The 12,315-nt window shown below is 39.4% G+C and overlaps 2 protein-coding genes across 5 annotated transcripts in view; both read left to right on the forward strand.

Annotated features, from left to right (window-relative positions):
* PTPN22 (protein tyrosine phosphatase non-receptor type 22) overlaps positions 1-8,835 on the forward strand; it is a 55,418-nt gene extending 46,583 nt beyond the window's left edge. For all 4 annotated transcript variants that reach the window (XM_040626882.1, XM_040626881.1, XM_008697762.2 and 1 more), the window contains 2 exons: positions 3,406-3,483; positions 7,744-8,835. In XM_040626882.1, coding sequence (XP_040482816.1) covers positions 3,406-3,483; positions 7,744-7,808 — 143 coding nt within the window. In that variant the 3' untranslated portion in view covers positions 7,809-8,835. The remainder of the gene's footprint in view (positions 1-3,405; positions 3,484-7,743) is intronic.
* Positions 8,836-9,691: 856 nt separating this feature from the next.
* Positions 9,692-12,315, forward strand: part of RSBN1 (round spermatid basic protein 1) — a 45,841-nt gene continuing 43,217 nt past the window's right edge. The window contains exon 1 of the mRNA XM_008697781.2: positions 9,692-10,527. Within this exon, the coding sequence (XP_008696003.2) occupies positions 9,822-10,527 (706 nt within the window). The 5' untranslated portion in view covers positions 9,692-9,821. The remainder of the gene's footprint in view (positions 10,528-12,315) is intronic.

The following is a 12,315-nucleotide window of genomic DNA, read 5'->3' on the forward strand; positions in this document are numbered from 1 at the left end:
AAGAAAGAAAGAAAGAAAGAAAGAAAGAAAGAAAGAAAGAAAGAAAGAAGGAAAGAAAGAAGAAAGGGAAAAAAAAGAAACTTTTTTTGTGTAGCCCCAACCTATCTTGGGGATATCAAAGACACAGAAACCTCGGGTACATTTAGGTTGGTGTAGATTCAATACGTGGTGGGACTCTCAGAGATTCTGAGTCTCATTTCCAAATAAGACCTCCCAGATCATTCTCTAGATCCAAGCTAGTTTCAATTTCTCCATTGCCTTCATCCTCTGGTCTTTTGTTCTTAAATGAAGAGCAAGATGTGGCCCTCAGAATTGATCCTGAAGCTTTAGATTTATCTGCCTGTACTTGGGTATGCGTCCTCTTACCCTTCCAGAAGTTTCATGACTCCTGAAGTCCAGATGTTCTTCCTTTAGCCTGGATCTCCAACTGGTCTGTAAATTAAAGCTGGTCCTACTTTTAATAAAATGAGGATTCTTCATCTGTTGTTTTAAGTTGGCATTTAAGCATAGTGTTATTCATTCATTGAATATTCATTGAGTGCCTACTATGTGCCAGGCATTCTGTAAGTCACTGGGTATGTGATGGCAAACACAACAGGTCTTGGGCTATGCCTTTGTGGAACGTAAGTCCAGTGAGGGATTCGGATATTAAACAATTCACAGATACATACATAATAACACATGGTGATAAATGCTGTGCAGGAAACCAAGAGGGTAACCATGAGAGAGAATAACAAAGGGGATTTATTTTAGAAAGAGTGGTCCAGGAGGCTCTTTCTAAGTGATGATTAAACCTGAGACATGAAGGAGTAGCCAGCCAGGAGAAAAGTGGGGAGAGGAGCCCTCCAGATAGAGGGAACGGCATATGCAAACTCTCTGAGGTGTGAGTTTGGTGTGTTGTCGGAACTGAGAGGAAGCCATCATAGCTGCATGGTATTAAGAGGACAGAGCAGTGAAGTGTGGCTGACAAGATGGTGGAGGTGGGGGAGAAGGTAGTAAATCTTTACGGGCTATGTTAAGCAGTTTAGAGTTTATTCTAAGTGCAATGGGAAGTCATTGAAGAGCTTCAGGTAGAGATGTTACATGATCTGTTTCTTTAAAAATCTCTCTCTGGCTGCTGTGTGGTGAGTGAATTATAGGGTGACAAAAATTGAAGCTATCGACCATGATGCCTGATGCCTACTTTCGATGGGAAACATTAATTACTCAGGTATCCTTCAGTTGCAAGTGATAGAAAACCCAGCTTAAGCTAGCTTAAGCAGAAAAGGGGAATTCATTGACCTGTAATCAAGAGTTCAAACGATATAATCAGGACCTAATCTCCTTCCATATCTCCAGCTTTGTTTTACTCCGTGTTTGCTCATTCATGGGGAGGCTTTTACCCTGTGGTTTCAGGCTTGTGATGGAAAAAATGAGCTCTTTCCTGGTTGCTCAAGCAACAGTCTGGTGACTAGGGCTGATTGGGTCTGATCGTTTTGGTTTGGTTCATTTGCCCATCCTTGAACCAATTATTGCCAGTATATTCTGATAAAGCAGAGCAGTGTCATACTGTCATACTGTTAACTATTATTAAAATATTGAACATTTTTACACATGGACACTGTCCAATAAGAAATGAGGTCAGATCTAAACAACTGGTATGACCATGGCAATGTACCAAGTGAAAATTAGCCCTAGCCGTAGGTCAGTTCCTTAATCTGAGGGTAGAAACAACTTCACCAGAAGTATGGGAGCTGAAAATTGGGGAGGGGTGGTTTTCTAAAGGAAAACTCAAGTTCTGTTATCAGAAGAAGGAGGAATTTATGCCAGGCAGGCAGCATAAAAATATCTATGACATAATACAGTTCTACTGGAACTGCCATAGGAAAAAAACCAAGATATTTCATTAAAGGAGAAACGTAAATTATAGGATAATCAGTCTTGTTTATGTAATAACAAAACTAAGTACTTAGAAGTATAGTAAGTTCAACCATATGGCACTGCCACTTTGAAAAGAAAAAAAAAAGCAAACTGAACTGATATATCTGCAGAATCTTCGTCCCCTGTGATAGAAAAACAAAACAGAACAAAACAATCCCCAACATTCCCTTTTGGCACAATTGTTTTCTTTCTGAAGGATGTATACAACTGTCAGCTCATACGCAGCTTAATGATGGTTCATATATTCTGAACTTTCTCACCGTCACTCACTTCTTACTCATGTCTGTATCCTAAATGCCTAGCCCAATGCTTGGCACATAATAGGCATTCAATAAATACATATTTTAATTCAATCTGATTGAAATTCACTATGTACTCTAGAGATTCATACTCAAGTACCTCCAGAAAGAGGGAGGTTTTTCTTGAATCCTAGCGTTAGGCACATGTTTACAAACATAGATGCAGTCTATGCTGTACACTCAAAATGTTGGAAACCAAAAAAAGGTGAATATTTAATCATTTCTCCCTAATTATATGCTGTTTTTACACAAAGGCTTGTAGAAGGTTTATACAAACCTGAAATTATCGTTTTTCACTGCTAGGTAGTGCACATGCAAAATGTGGATGAGGTTTTCACTGGATTGTTTTTAAAACTGGGCAGAAACTGTTACATGAATATATTAAGGTGCTGGGAAGAGAAACATATTTTTTAACCTACCTGTAAGTAGCTAAAATAGCAAAACAAAGCAATGTAACAATGCTTTTGGGAGATGCTGGACCTAACTAGAATCATCTATAATGGGAAAAAGATAGGCTGGAAAGTGAAGAAAGCTATTCAGGAGTAAAGGATACTGTAAGAAAAACCATAGACGTGCTATGGATGAACTAATATGGAAAACAAATTATTTAAAAACGTGTTAAGAGTGATCAGAGTGCAGGGGCCCCTGGGTGGCTCAGTAGGTTAGGCATCTGCCTCTTGATTTCGGCTCAGGTCATGATCTCAGGGTCGGGAGATCCAGTGTGGAGCTTGCTTAGGATTTTCTCTCGCTCTTTGCCCTTCCCCCCTTCCCCACTCCCCTGCGTGGGCATGCTCTATCTCTCTCTCTTAAAAAAAAAAAAGTGATCAGAGTGCAAAGTAAAATGAAAGAAAAAACCACAATGTGAATCCCCCAAGAAGTTGATTCACAATGTAAAGGATGTTATTTCTGAATACTCTGGTGATTCTCTTTAGTGTTGGGCTTTACTAGACAATCTGTTTCCAAAGGGGAAAAAAAAACTCTTTAAAAAAAATACCCACACAAAAATGAGAAGATTATAGTGTTAACCCATTTGTAAGCATCTATATTTTGTTATATTTTATAGTAATATATTTATTTGGGAGTATTACTTGGAGGAAATGTTTAATTTCAAAATTATGCAGTCTGATAAACAGTAATCAGAGTCTGCCTTCATTTTTTCCCTTACATTTTTTTCTTTTGATTCTAGGTATCTGTAATTCTTCACCACCAAACAAGCCTGCAGACTCTGTTCAGTCAAATTGCTCCAGCTCCTTTCTGAATTTTGGTATGTGTGTTATTTTTAAAAAAATGTTTATCTTATAGTATGATACAACTTTAAATATGACTCAAGGTTGAGGTATAGGTCCTTATATTTATATTCTTTCCATGCAATTTATCTTTTCATTTTTGACCTTCGCTACCTCTTAACATCTTACCTAGGACTGAAATACCTAGCATAGCAGAGAATGTAACCAGGTAACCAAATGTCTCTGTTGGCATGTAGTGAACGAATGTGACTAGCCAAAGCCAAATGAAGAAATTCTGAGATGCTATGACACTCCAGTTCATATCTAATCAAAGTTATAAAAAAATACGCAAGTAAAGGGGCGCCTGGGTGGCACAGCGGTTGAGCATCTGCCTTCGGCTCAGGGCGTGATCCCGGCGTTATGGGATCAAGCCCCACATCAGGCTCCTCTGCTGGGAGCCTGCTTCTTCCTCTCCCACTCCCCCTGCTTGTGTTCCCTCTCTCACTGGCTGTCTCTATCTCTGTCAAATAAATAAATAAAAAATCTTAAAAAAAATACGCAAGTATGATAATAAGAACAACAGTTGCCATCTAATCTTGTATTGCTCATTCTATATAGCAGCTGAAGCACAATTCTGACAGTTTAAAGGAATTGTTTGCCCCACTGCCCCTAACTATAAGCATAAAATAATTTTATATTATTTTATGCATCCTATTATTCTATATGACATAAATTCATGATACTCTTCAAGATAATATCACATATACTACATATTTTTGTAAGAAGTACAGTAATTAAGGTAGGCTATTACTACTAAAAATTATTATTACCTAAAAAGCAGAATCCCTGAAATGGTCTGGGAGCCCCCTAAGATTCCCTAGGACAAGACCTTGAGAACTGCTGCTCTGTGGTACTGTCCTTGTCTGTATGGTTAAAATTGGGTTGCTGCCACATCCAGATGGCCGGTGGCAAGAAGATGAGAGGAAATGTGTACGAGGTGTGGCCTCCTCTTCTGGTCTTAAGGTACTGGCCTGGAAGTGGCAACATCATGTTGGCTCACCTTCCCTTGAGAATTTCGGCATGCGCTACATCTAAATTGCAAGGGTGACTGGGAAATGTAATAATGCTGGGGAGGCAGTTGCTGAGATATAATTCTATTCATGAAGCAGCAAGGAAAGGTTTTGGTGGAAAGGTAGGCATCTGCCCCACCTGGATTGTGGTTCTCTATTCATTCCGCCTTGGCAAAATATTTAACTAGAATCTCTGGATATGTTTCTTGGGCTGTAAAATTTTATTTGGATTACAGTAACTCTTAAGGTTTAAAATGTTAGTAAAAAAGAAATTATTCTTATGAAATCAGTTAAAAATTCATACAGATTATTATATAACCTATGAAAAAAGCACCAAACTTTGCCTGGAACACAAATGTTCCCTTGCTTCCTTTTCTCTTCATCAGTGATACCACCTGAGTAACTCATGACCCATCTAACTTTACAACAGTCTGTGATCTAACATGAAGATAAAATATTAGCTTCCTCCAGATTATTTCTTCTCAAATATGCTTTGATTTGAATATTTACTTACTTAAAAAGCACAACTCTTTCATTGGCTCTTTTTTAGAAAGAAAGCAATATAAATTGTAGTAATATTTTACTTAAAAAGGTATCTAAATGTGAATTAAACATTTTTGTGGTTTATGAACGTTTTTATTTTTCCTGAAATGGCCTACATGCAAAAACAGGTAGCTCACTATTGTTCCAAACTATTCAGAATTGATGAGTGAAAAAGACTGAATGTAGGTATTCCTCAAATTTCAGATACTTAGTACTTGTATATTATGTTCTTACTTCTATTCTCAGTGCACTTGGGTTACAGTCAAGCTATCCAGACTGAATAGATGAGTTTGTGACTATGTATATGAAACTAACCTGAAATATTTTTCCTTCTATTTTCTTTTTTGTCACTCAAAGGAGTAAAATGTACATGAACTTGGCTGTGTGCTTCTCCCCCCAATTTTTTTTATCATCACTATTATTAAATTTAGTATTAGTAGGTTTCTTGTTTTTATATTCTTTTCTTTTCCTCTTCCATACTCTCCTTTTCTTCTAGTTCTGGTATAGTGTTTTTGTGGTTCTGATTGAAGCAACCCTTAAGCAGTTACAATGTGCCAGGCATTGTGCTCGATGCTTTAACAAATATCTCCTCTGATCTTTTCATCAGTTCTGTTCAAAGCTTTCATTGTTCAATTTGAGCACCTGAAGTTGCTGTGTTAGAGTACCTTGAAAATATACCATCATCAAAGAAAAGTCCTATGTTGAAGTGATAAAGAGATAATGTTATCAACCTGCAAATCTTTTTGAAAGGACTCAGAAATAGTTTTCGCTGGTTGTGCAAAATTTCCTTGTTTTCCTCCTTTTGTGGTGAGAGGGAGGGCAGAGGAGAGTGTTTGAAGGAGACAGATAAGTAAAAGTGATTAACTACTTAAATTTTTCAGAATTCTTTATTAGTTTATTTTTCTAAGCTTTTCAAACAGAATGTCTTAGTAAATTGAGTGCTTTCTGGGCTGAAGTAGAAATATGAGTTTCACACAATAATTTTGTAAAGCAGTAGGGCTTATTTTTCTGAAATTGAAATTTCCCAGTTTTTTTTTTTTTTATGAGTGTGTGGTGGGTGAAAAGATGCAGATGTAGGATATTACTTAAAAAACCAAACAATTAAAAAATGGGCAAAGGACTTGAACAGACATTTTTCTGAAAAAGACACATGCGTGGCCAACAGGTATGTGAAAAGACGCTTGACACCACTAATCATCAGGGAAAGGCAAATCAAAACCACAGTGAGATATTACCTCACACCTGTCAGAATGGCCATTATCAAAAAGACAACAGACAAGTATTAGCGAGGCTGTGGAGAAAGGAGAACACTTGTATAATGCTGGTGTGAATGTAAATTTGGAATAGCCATTATGGAAAACAGTATGGAAGTTCCTGAAAACACAAAAAATAGAACTATCATATGATCCAGCAATCCTGCTTCTGGGTATATATCCAAAGGAATTGAAATCATTACCTCAGAAGAGATATCTGCACCCCATATTCATTGCATTGTTATTTACAATAGACAAGACATGGGAACAACTTAAGTGTCCATCTGAGAGATGAATGAAGAAAATAGGTATATATACATTTCATATATATATATATACACACACACACACACACACACACACACACACATATACACATGAATATTATTCAGCCATAAAAAAGAAGGAAATCCTGTTGAGACAACATGGATGAAACTAGTGGGCATTATACTGAGAAAAGTCAGCTAGAGAAAGACAAATACTGTATGTTTTCAGTTATATGCAGAATCTAAAAAAGCCAAACTCATGGAAATATAGAGTAGAATGGTGGTTGCCAGTGGCTGGGGGAAATGGAGAGATGTTGGTCAAAGCGTACAAACTACTAGCTGTAAGATGAATAAATTCTGGAGGTCTAATGTACAGCATGATAATTATAGCAGTACTGTATTATATACTTGAAAGCTTAGAGTAAACCATAAATATAGTCACTATGAAGAAATGGTAAACTTATGAGGGGATGGAGGTGTTATTTAGCCTTAATGTGGTAATCATTTCACAATATATACGTGTATCAAAGCATCATTTTATATACCTTAAACTTACATATGTTATAGGTCAATAACATGTCAATAGAACTGGGAAAAAAAGGATATTACAGTTGACCCTTGAACAATGTGGGGGACAAGGATGCTCCCCTACCCCCCATATAGTCGACAATCTGCAAAACTTAAAATCTCCCAGAACTTAACTCCTAATAGCATACTGTTGACCAGAAGTCTTACCCATAACATAAAGTTGGTTAACATATTTTGTTTGCCATATATATAAATATATATATATATATATATATATATATAAGCTATATCTATATATCTATACAAGCTTATATATACATAAGCTAAAGAAAATGCTGTTCAAGGGTCAACTGTATATGCTGAATTACCAAAGGTTTTTATAACCAGGGTTCTTCATCTAATTATTACTATTATTAAATTTGTAAGTGTTCTACAAAGTTAAAATGTTATTAGTATTCTGTCATCAAGTATTAACTTATGTACTATGCCTTTACAATCTATTATTAAAATAATCAAAGATGTTGCCTAACTTTTTGGAAAAAAATCCATGTACTTGCATTTGTTATAATACGCTCTAAAATCTAAGTATTCATTTCTATACTAAAAAACTTCTCATTCAATTTTATTTTTGTTCCCAGGTTTTGCAAATCGTTTTTCAAAACCCAAAGGACCAAGGAAACCACCACCGACTTGGAATATTTAACACAACTTTGGAATATAGGCTCCAAGTGTATCTGCAAATGAAAGTACTAGAATACTATTAGCTAAAATAAGGTTTCCATATTCATAATTTCAACAATGAAGGTACTGTAATGTGTTAATAGCGATATTAGAAAAGAATATTCAAATAAGTGCCAGAAATTTTACATTTTAATCTCATTTATATTGGCTGGAAGCTGGAAATAAGTTTGAGTTTATGCAGAGAACGTTGTGTGAGAAACAGTTTTAGAATGGACTTATTTTTCATTTGGAAGTTATTTTTATTCTACTTTCCTACATAAACTTCAAAATATTTTTAAGAATTGGATCTCAACTGAATGTTTATATTGCCAGAATTTACTATAGAAAGTGTTTCGCAAAATCTGACTTGTGCTTGTGACAATGACTATTCCCTGGGAATTAATTTTGCCTAAATGGAGTAAACCTTGTGCATCTTCCCAAAGGTGGAAAACTAGAGTAGTAAGAAAAGCAGAAGTTATATTTAAGACAATAAAATATGTAAATAAAGAAAATAATTTCTGTATTTGGATATATTCACTAACAAGATGTTCAACTACATTTCTGGTAAGTTTTAACCAACATTATTCAGTTACCAAGTCTAGAAGAATGATCAGCAAAATAGCTATCTTTTGGTAGCATTTTTCATTTCAAAGGTCCTACATAAATATGTGCAACTTCTATCCAACCAATCAGAGGCTTAAAAATTTTTCTGTATGAATAGGGATCTGCCTTATTTTTAGAAAATCTGAGTTTTCAAATCTGATTTCACGTAACAAACAAGTGAGTGGGTAATTATCGTTAGAGGATTCCCGAGTTCTAATGATTTAAGTTTTTAAAAAATTTAGTTTATTTTTAACTTTTAGAAACATGACATACTTAAACAGCATTTATTCTTCAGTATCTTTCATTACGGAGCCTAATGATGGGGCAAATTGGATGACATGTTAACCTGTTTACTGTAGTACAATGTACACAATAGGTGCTGAATAAACTTTGTTTTTAAAACCTAACTTTACTGTAGTGTTCATTTTAGCTGAATATTTCTCCAGGCACTAGTGGTATTTCTGAGTACTTCATTGTAGCCAATTATTCCCAAATATCTTTATCAAGGACCAAATATATGAACAGCATCTTAGGTAAAATCTAAAATCTTAACGATGGAATTGTGAATGAATTTCCGGGCAGCAACCTTGGTGAACAGTGACCATTTTTGGAATGTTCTGTGGTAGACACACTTCTCAAATTTATGCAACCTTATACTTGCGACTTGAAAAAAAAATCTTATCTAAAAAAGTTTAAAAGCATGGTTTTCCGTCTCGAATTTTTTCGTCACGATGGGGATGGATTCAAAATAAATGATGGCCTCTACCCTTCCAGGCATCAGAGGGGATGCGGCGCGAAGGCGGGGCGGCGCGGCGCTCACCAGGCTCCCAGGCACTTCTCGCACCTGCCTTGTTACGCCTGTAGCTGTAACCATAGCAGTGCCCACGAAGAGGTTAAAAAAATGTCTTCACTGCGGCCCCGTTCGATTCTAAACCCAAATCGCCCTCATTTTACATATGATCAAGTTCCCCTTTCCTCTTCATTACATCGCTTGTCCAAAGATAAAAGGCCGCAGATTCTTTTACCTCACAAAGGTTAGGAGAGGACTATGAAATTTAAAAGTACCTATGGAGACCACCTACTCCGTGTAAAATGACGAAAGGGCACACGAACACGATAATGGGAACGCGCCGACTGACTCTGAAAGCCTCTAACATTGTTTCGGCCGTTAAGGCGGTTGGCGGCAACTCTCCGCCCAGCGGCGGTTGCGTCGCAGCCCGAAGCGTGACTCGGCGCACGCTCTCTTTCCGCTCCTCCACTCCCAGAGCCAGGGACGCGGCGGGGGCGCAAGAGAACTACCACTCCCATGAGGCTCTGCGCCGCCCAGGGGGCTTTACAATAGAGCTCGCTCGGAGAGGCCTGCGGAGAAGCGCTGAAAACAGCCGCTTCCGGCATGTTTAGCTCCGGAGGAAGAACCGCCGAGAAGTGGAGGGCGGGGGAGAGACTCCAACGCCCAGCGGGCCGTGCGCGGGCGGCGCTTGCGCGATACACGGACGGGGGGGCGGTCGGGCCATTTAAATGTGTGTTTGTGGGTGAAATGGCTGCGCAGGTCGGAGCGGTGCGCGTAGTACGGGCGGTGGCGGCGCAGGAGGAGCCGGACAAAGAAGGGAAGGAGAAACCCCATGCTGGGGTCTCGCCGCGGGGAGTGAAGCGGCAGCGCCGAGCGAGCAGTGGGGGGTCTCAGGAGAAGCGGGGGCGGCCGAGCCAGGACGCCCCTCTCGCTCCCCCTCACCGGCGGCGTCGCAGCCGCCAACATCCCGGGCCGCTGCCGCCAACGAATGCAGCCCCAACCGTCCCAGGCCCTGTTGAGCCTCTGCTCCTGCCGCCTCCGCCGCCACCTTCGCTGGCACCCGCCGGGCCCGCTGTCGCTGCCCCGCTCCCGGCCCCAGGCACCTCGGCCCTCTTCACCTTCTCTCCCCTGACGGTGAGCGCGGCCGGGCCCAAGCATAAGGGCCACAAGGAGCGGCACAAGCACCATCACCACCGCGGCTCCGATGGTGACTCCAGCTCCTGCGTTCCGGGCGATCTCAAGCACAAGGACAAGCAGGAAAACGGCGAGAGGACTGGAGGGGTGCCTCTGATCAAGGCCCCCAAGAGAGGTGAGAGCAGGCGAACTGCCCCGAGCTTGGGCTCTAGGTCTCTCTCAGTTCTGATATCCCGCCCCTTTAGCACTGAAAGACGCCAAACCCCTACTTACCTCCTGCTGCTCTACTCCCTTAAGCCCACTGGGGTGGACTCTGGATTTCAAACCGTTGACACAGCCTGACCTACTTGAGGCTTCTCGTTTCAAGGCCGAGCTGTCAGTTACTAACCCCCTTACCAGGCTCTCCCCCCTCCCGCCCCCGCCCTTTACCCAGAGCCTTTACCAACGTTTGTTTTCAAATTCGCCAGGGTTTCCGCGCCGCGCGGTCCTTGGCGTGGGATTAGTAGCTGGGGTATTAAAAAACTGCTTTTCTGAAGTAAAGACTTGTCGCTAAAATCCTTTCTTCTTGTTGTCTTTGGTGGAAGTCTTTAATATTCGCTCTCCTAGGCTCCAAAATATTCACGGGTATGGTGTGGGGCTTTAACGAGTTTGAATTCTTCCAGAGGTTACGCGACTCACAGGTTGCTTTAGCTTCTGCAAGGTAAAATATCAAACGTAGTTTGTAGTGGTTCTTTTTTATCCGGAGGTGAAATCGTTTTTAATTTTTATATTAAATCTTAATTCTGGGAAGAGGGTTGGGGAAGGTTTTCTTTCCCTTTTCATCCTAGGAAACAGGGCTAACCGTTCCTGTAAAAAGTGGGAAATTTGCAGTAGTGAATAGTTAGAAGCAAGAATTCCAGTTGCAGTTTATTCTTTCTGGCACGAAAAAATTGAGAATCTATTTAATTCCAGTAACCCTCACTAAAGTCAAGAATATCGAACCCAGAAAATGTAGGACTACCCATTTAAATGTGGGATCTAGAGAAATTAGGTTTACCAAAATTGGTGTCTTCCTGTTCCCGAGTACATGTAGTATTTATTTGTATTCTCTGTAGAAGGAGGGGGGTATGAATTTTATTATACCATGGATTTTTATACGATTTTATATAATTTGTTAGTTGTATTTCCTCAAGAAGATTTTAAGGTATAAGTATCTTAGTATTTCTTAGTATTGGGCCAGCTGGGTTATTACATGTTAATGAGCAAAGTCTTTCAATCTAAAGTTTTGTGAATCTTGGATTCCTTCCATGTACTTGGTCTTGACTTAATCAGTTGACTGCTGTCTTCACTACTTCCAAATAGTGGTTTGTTGCAAATAATTGCCCAATAAATATTTATTGAATTGAATGAAATCTTTCTTCCTTTGGTGGTATCCAGATGTTATTTTCAGGAATAAAACTTGTGCCAGTCTAACAGGACTGCCAGTTTCCACCACCAGTATGCAACGATCTTGCCTTCTTTTATTTCCAGTCTTCTCAGTGTGTGTGTGTGTGTGTGTGTGTGTGTGTATTTTAACTATACAGAGGTAGAGGGAATCTTAGTGATCAACCAGTTCAAATTTATATTGTGGAAGAGGAAACCCAGGCTCAGAGTAGTGAAGAGACTTGTCTAAGTTACAGTTAATTAGTACCAAGTACAAACATTAAAACATTCTTTCTTTTAATGAATAATTGGTGTAATAGGGAGTAGAACCCAGATCCTTGAATCCCAGTTCAAGCATCCTCCCCCAGAGGCTTGTTCTTCCTTTCTTTTTTTTATGCTAGTTACTTTTCCCCCTTCCTTGCTTACCCCTTCCCCTGCGTTGGCATCAGAATGACAGTAGCCAGCTCCATCAAAAATTTCTGACCTAGCCCCTTTTTATGGTGAGATAGTGGCAGCTACATGTATAATAAACAACAGTGTGCTTCTCTGAGGATTGCACAGG

This window comes from Ursus maritimus, unplaced genomic scaffold, assembly GCF_017311325.1.
Source record: "Ursus maritimus isolate PB19 unplaced genomic scaffold, ASM1731132v1 scaffold_12, whole genome shotgun sequence".
Taxonomy (NCBI): Eukaryota; Metazoa; Chordata; class Mammalia; order Carnivora; family Ursidae; genus Ursus; species Ursus maritimus.